This window comes from Lithobates pipiens, unplaced genomic scaffold (genome assembly GCF_037356315.1).
Source record: "Lithobates pipiens isolate NorthernLeopardFrog02 unplaced genomic scaffold, aLitPip1_a1.2 Scaffold_23, whole genome shotgun sequence".
Lineage (NCBI taxonomy): Eukaryota > Metazoa > Chordata > Amphibia > Anura > Ranidae > Lithobates > Lithobates pipiens.
In genome coordinates, this window is record NW_027507785.1 from 18,152,060 (window position 1) to 18,155,450 (window position 3,391).

The window sequence follows — 3,391 nt, forward strand, 5'->3', positions numbered from 1 at the left end:
GCTGTACACTCACTACTTTAGATTGTAGCCAAGTGTAATTTCTTCAGTGTTGTCACATGAAAAGATATAATAAAATATTTACACAAATGTGAGGAGGGTACTCACTTTTGTGAGATACTGTAAATACTATATATATATAGTAAGGGATTAGCTCAGTAGCAGGGTCTGCAGGACCCCCTGGATGGGTCACAGCACAGTGAAGTAGGCACAGACAGACAGCTGGATGTTTATGAAGTCTGTGGTTACATGTGCAGGTATCAAAAACAGTAAAAATAAATTAAAAATAAAACAAAACAGAAAATAAACCCTTGGCACTTTCGAGGTCTAACTGCAAAACACAGGAACCTATCTACCTGGTCTGGAACAGTCTACCACTGCCCAAAAACCTATCTGACACACAGAAGTCTTTTCGTCATACAGACTTATGCCACGTACACACGATCGGACTGTCCGCCGGACAATTCGCCCGTGTGTGGGCTCTGGCTGACTTTTTTTCCCCAAAAGTCCTGCGGACTTAGAAAGAAGTTTTGACTCAAAATTGTCCGCCGCACTCGGCAGTCCGGCGGACAATCCGCCCATCTGTTTGCTAGTCCGCCGGACTTTTGAAATTAACGGACTTGCCCACACACGGAGAAAAGTCCGTTCATTTTGAACGTGGCTCCAGGTAGATGGGACTAGCAAAGGAAGTGAATGTCGCCGCCTTTGTTGGCGAGATTGACACCTCGCTGGCCCCATGGTATGGACTTAAAGGGGAGGCCCTACGCTGAAAAAACTGTGTGGGGGTCCCCCCAAAGTCCATATCAGACCCTTATCCGAGCACGTAGCCTGGCCGGTCAGGAAAGGAAGTGGAAGAGACCCCTCCAACCTCTGCAGCAATGCTGACATCACTCAAAATCTCAAGACCTTCCTCTTTTAGCAGATGATCAAAGCTCACCACAGTGCCTAGAGGCGATTCAGTTCGCATTGTGCGCTATACAAGTATTTCATTCATTCATTCATATGTCTATTTCCCAAAGACAACCTCTGGATATGACGCTGAGCACGTGACCTCAACTTCTTTGGTCGACCATGGTGAGGACTTTTCTGAGTGGATCCTGTCCGGTTAAACTGCTGTATGGTCTTGACCACTGTGCTGCAGCTCAATTTCAGGGTCTTGACAATCTTCTTATAGCCTAGGCCATCTTTATGTAGAGCAACAATTCTTTTTTTCAGATCCTCAGAGAGTTTTTTGCCATGAGGTGCCATGTTAAACTTCCAGTAACCAGTATGAGAGAGTGAGAGTGATAACAACAAATTTTACACACCTGCTCCCCATTCACACCTGAGACCTTGTAACACTAACGAGTCACATGACACCCGGGAGGGAAAATGGCTAATTGGGCCCAATTTGGACATTTTCACTTAGGGGGTGTACTCACTTTTGTTGGCAGCGGTTTAGACATGAATGGCTCTGTGTTGAGTTATTTTGAGGGGACAGCAAATTTAGACTGTAATGCCGCGTACACACGACTGGACTTTTCAACGGACTTGGTCCGGCGGACTGGAATCCGTCGAACAATTCGATCGTGCGGGGGCTCCAGTTGACTTTTTCTTCCCAAAAGTCCGGCGGACCCAGAAATAAAACTTGCTTCCAATCTTTCTGATGAACTTGAGTTCGGTCAAAATTTCCTGTGTGCTAGTCCGACGGACTAAAACCGACGCTAGGGCAGCTATTGGCTACTGGCTATGAACTTCCTTATTCTACGTCATCACGTTCAAATCCGTCTGACTTTTGGAGTGATTGTGTGTGGCCAAGACCGTTCGTTTGAAAGTCTGGCAGACCTCAGCTGCAAAGTCCGTCGGATTGTCCGCCGGACCGAGTCCGTCAAAAAGTCCGGTCGTGTAGCAATCCTGTAATCCTGTATGCAGCATTATACAAGCTGTACACTCACTACTGTACATTGTAGCAAAGTGTCATTTCTTCAGTGTTGTCACATGAAAAGATAGAAGAAAATATTTACACAAATGTGAGGGGTGTACTCACTTTTGTGAGATACTGTATATATATATATATATATATGAATGAATGAATGAAATACTTATATAGCGCACAATGCGAACTGAATCGCCTCTAGGCTATTATATATATAATATTGTATAATAATAATATAACATTGGTCAACAAAAAATGTACCCAAAACCGTTACCGAGTGGCCCTTTAATTCATTTTTAAGGGACATACATCCAGGTTAATAAATTGCTTTAATAATTAATCCCATGCATTCTATTCTGTGATCAAGCTACTTCTGGTACAGAGGAAGCCTATTTTCTTCTGAAAAGCAATTTTAATATCTTTGTTTCTCATGCTGTATATTATGGGATTCATTAGGGGAGTTAATACTGTATATAACATGGACACCAAGGAGTCCACGTCAGATGAGTAGGAGGCTGTAGGACGAATGTACATGAACATAATGGGCAAGAAAAATATACTGACAACTGTAAAGTGAGAGGCACAGGTAGAAAAAGTTTTCTTACGACCACCTTTGGAACTGATTCTAAAGATCGCTAAAACAATCTTTGTGTAAGATATAACAATTACAGCAAAGCTTACCAAAATGACAACGGCACCAACGAAAGACCCAATGGCTACATTGAAGGATGTGTTGGCGCAAGCCAATTGGAGCAATGGAGGAGTGTCACAGTAGTAATGGTAGATTATATTGGGACCACAGAAAGGTAACTTTAAGGCGAGAAGGGTGGCAGTGAGTGGAGCTGCAAACCCTCCAGACCAGGCCACCATTGACAGTATTATGAGAAGTTGTCTTGTCATGATGGTTTGGTAGTGTAAGGGTGAGCATATGGCTATGTAGCGATCGTAGGCCATTATGGCAAGGAGAAAACACTCCGTTGCTGCCAAGGACAGAAAAACATACATCTGTGCAAAGCAGGCGGTGTAAGAAATAGTATCCAGGTTCATCAGGAACTTAGCCAACATCTTCGGGATGGTTACCGAAGTGTAAGTCATGTCTATAAAAGACAAGTTGCTGACAAAGAAATACATTGGGGTATGGAGATGTTGGTCAAAGATGACCAAGAAGAAGATGAAGCCATTACCAGAAAGGGTAAAGAGGTAGATACAAAGTAAAACACAAGAAAGCAAAATGTGGTAGTTCTGGAGGCTCGGGAATCCAAAAATAATGAATTCTCTCACATGGGTAAAAGTTGCATTGGAAGAAACTACTGATCGCAAGTAATCTTCGTTGACCTAGATCATATAAAATAAAGAAAATTACTTATTTATTTATTTTATTATTTTATTGTTCAAATAGTATCAGCACTATAAACAACTGTAAACAATGAGTTTTGGGGGAAAAGGTATCCCCCTTGTTTAGGGCTTGGGCACTGGTTG

At 42.6% G+C, this 3,391-nt stretch overlaps 1 protein-coding gene across 1 annotated transcript; it reads right to left on the minus strand.

The window, feature by feature from the left end:
• Positions 1-2,263: 2,263 nt before the first annotated feature.
• LOC143927082 (olfactory receptor 6N1-like) lies at positions 2,264-3,189 on the minus strand. Its single transcript, XM_077451039.1, has one exon. The coding sequence runs from the start codon at positions 3,041-3,043 to the stop codon at positions 2,264-2,266; it is 780 nt and encodes a 259-aa protein (XP_077307165.1). The 5' UTR covers positions 3,044-3,189.
• Positions 3,190-3,391: the final 202 nt, after the last annotated feature.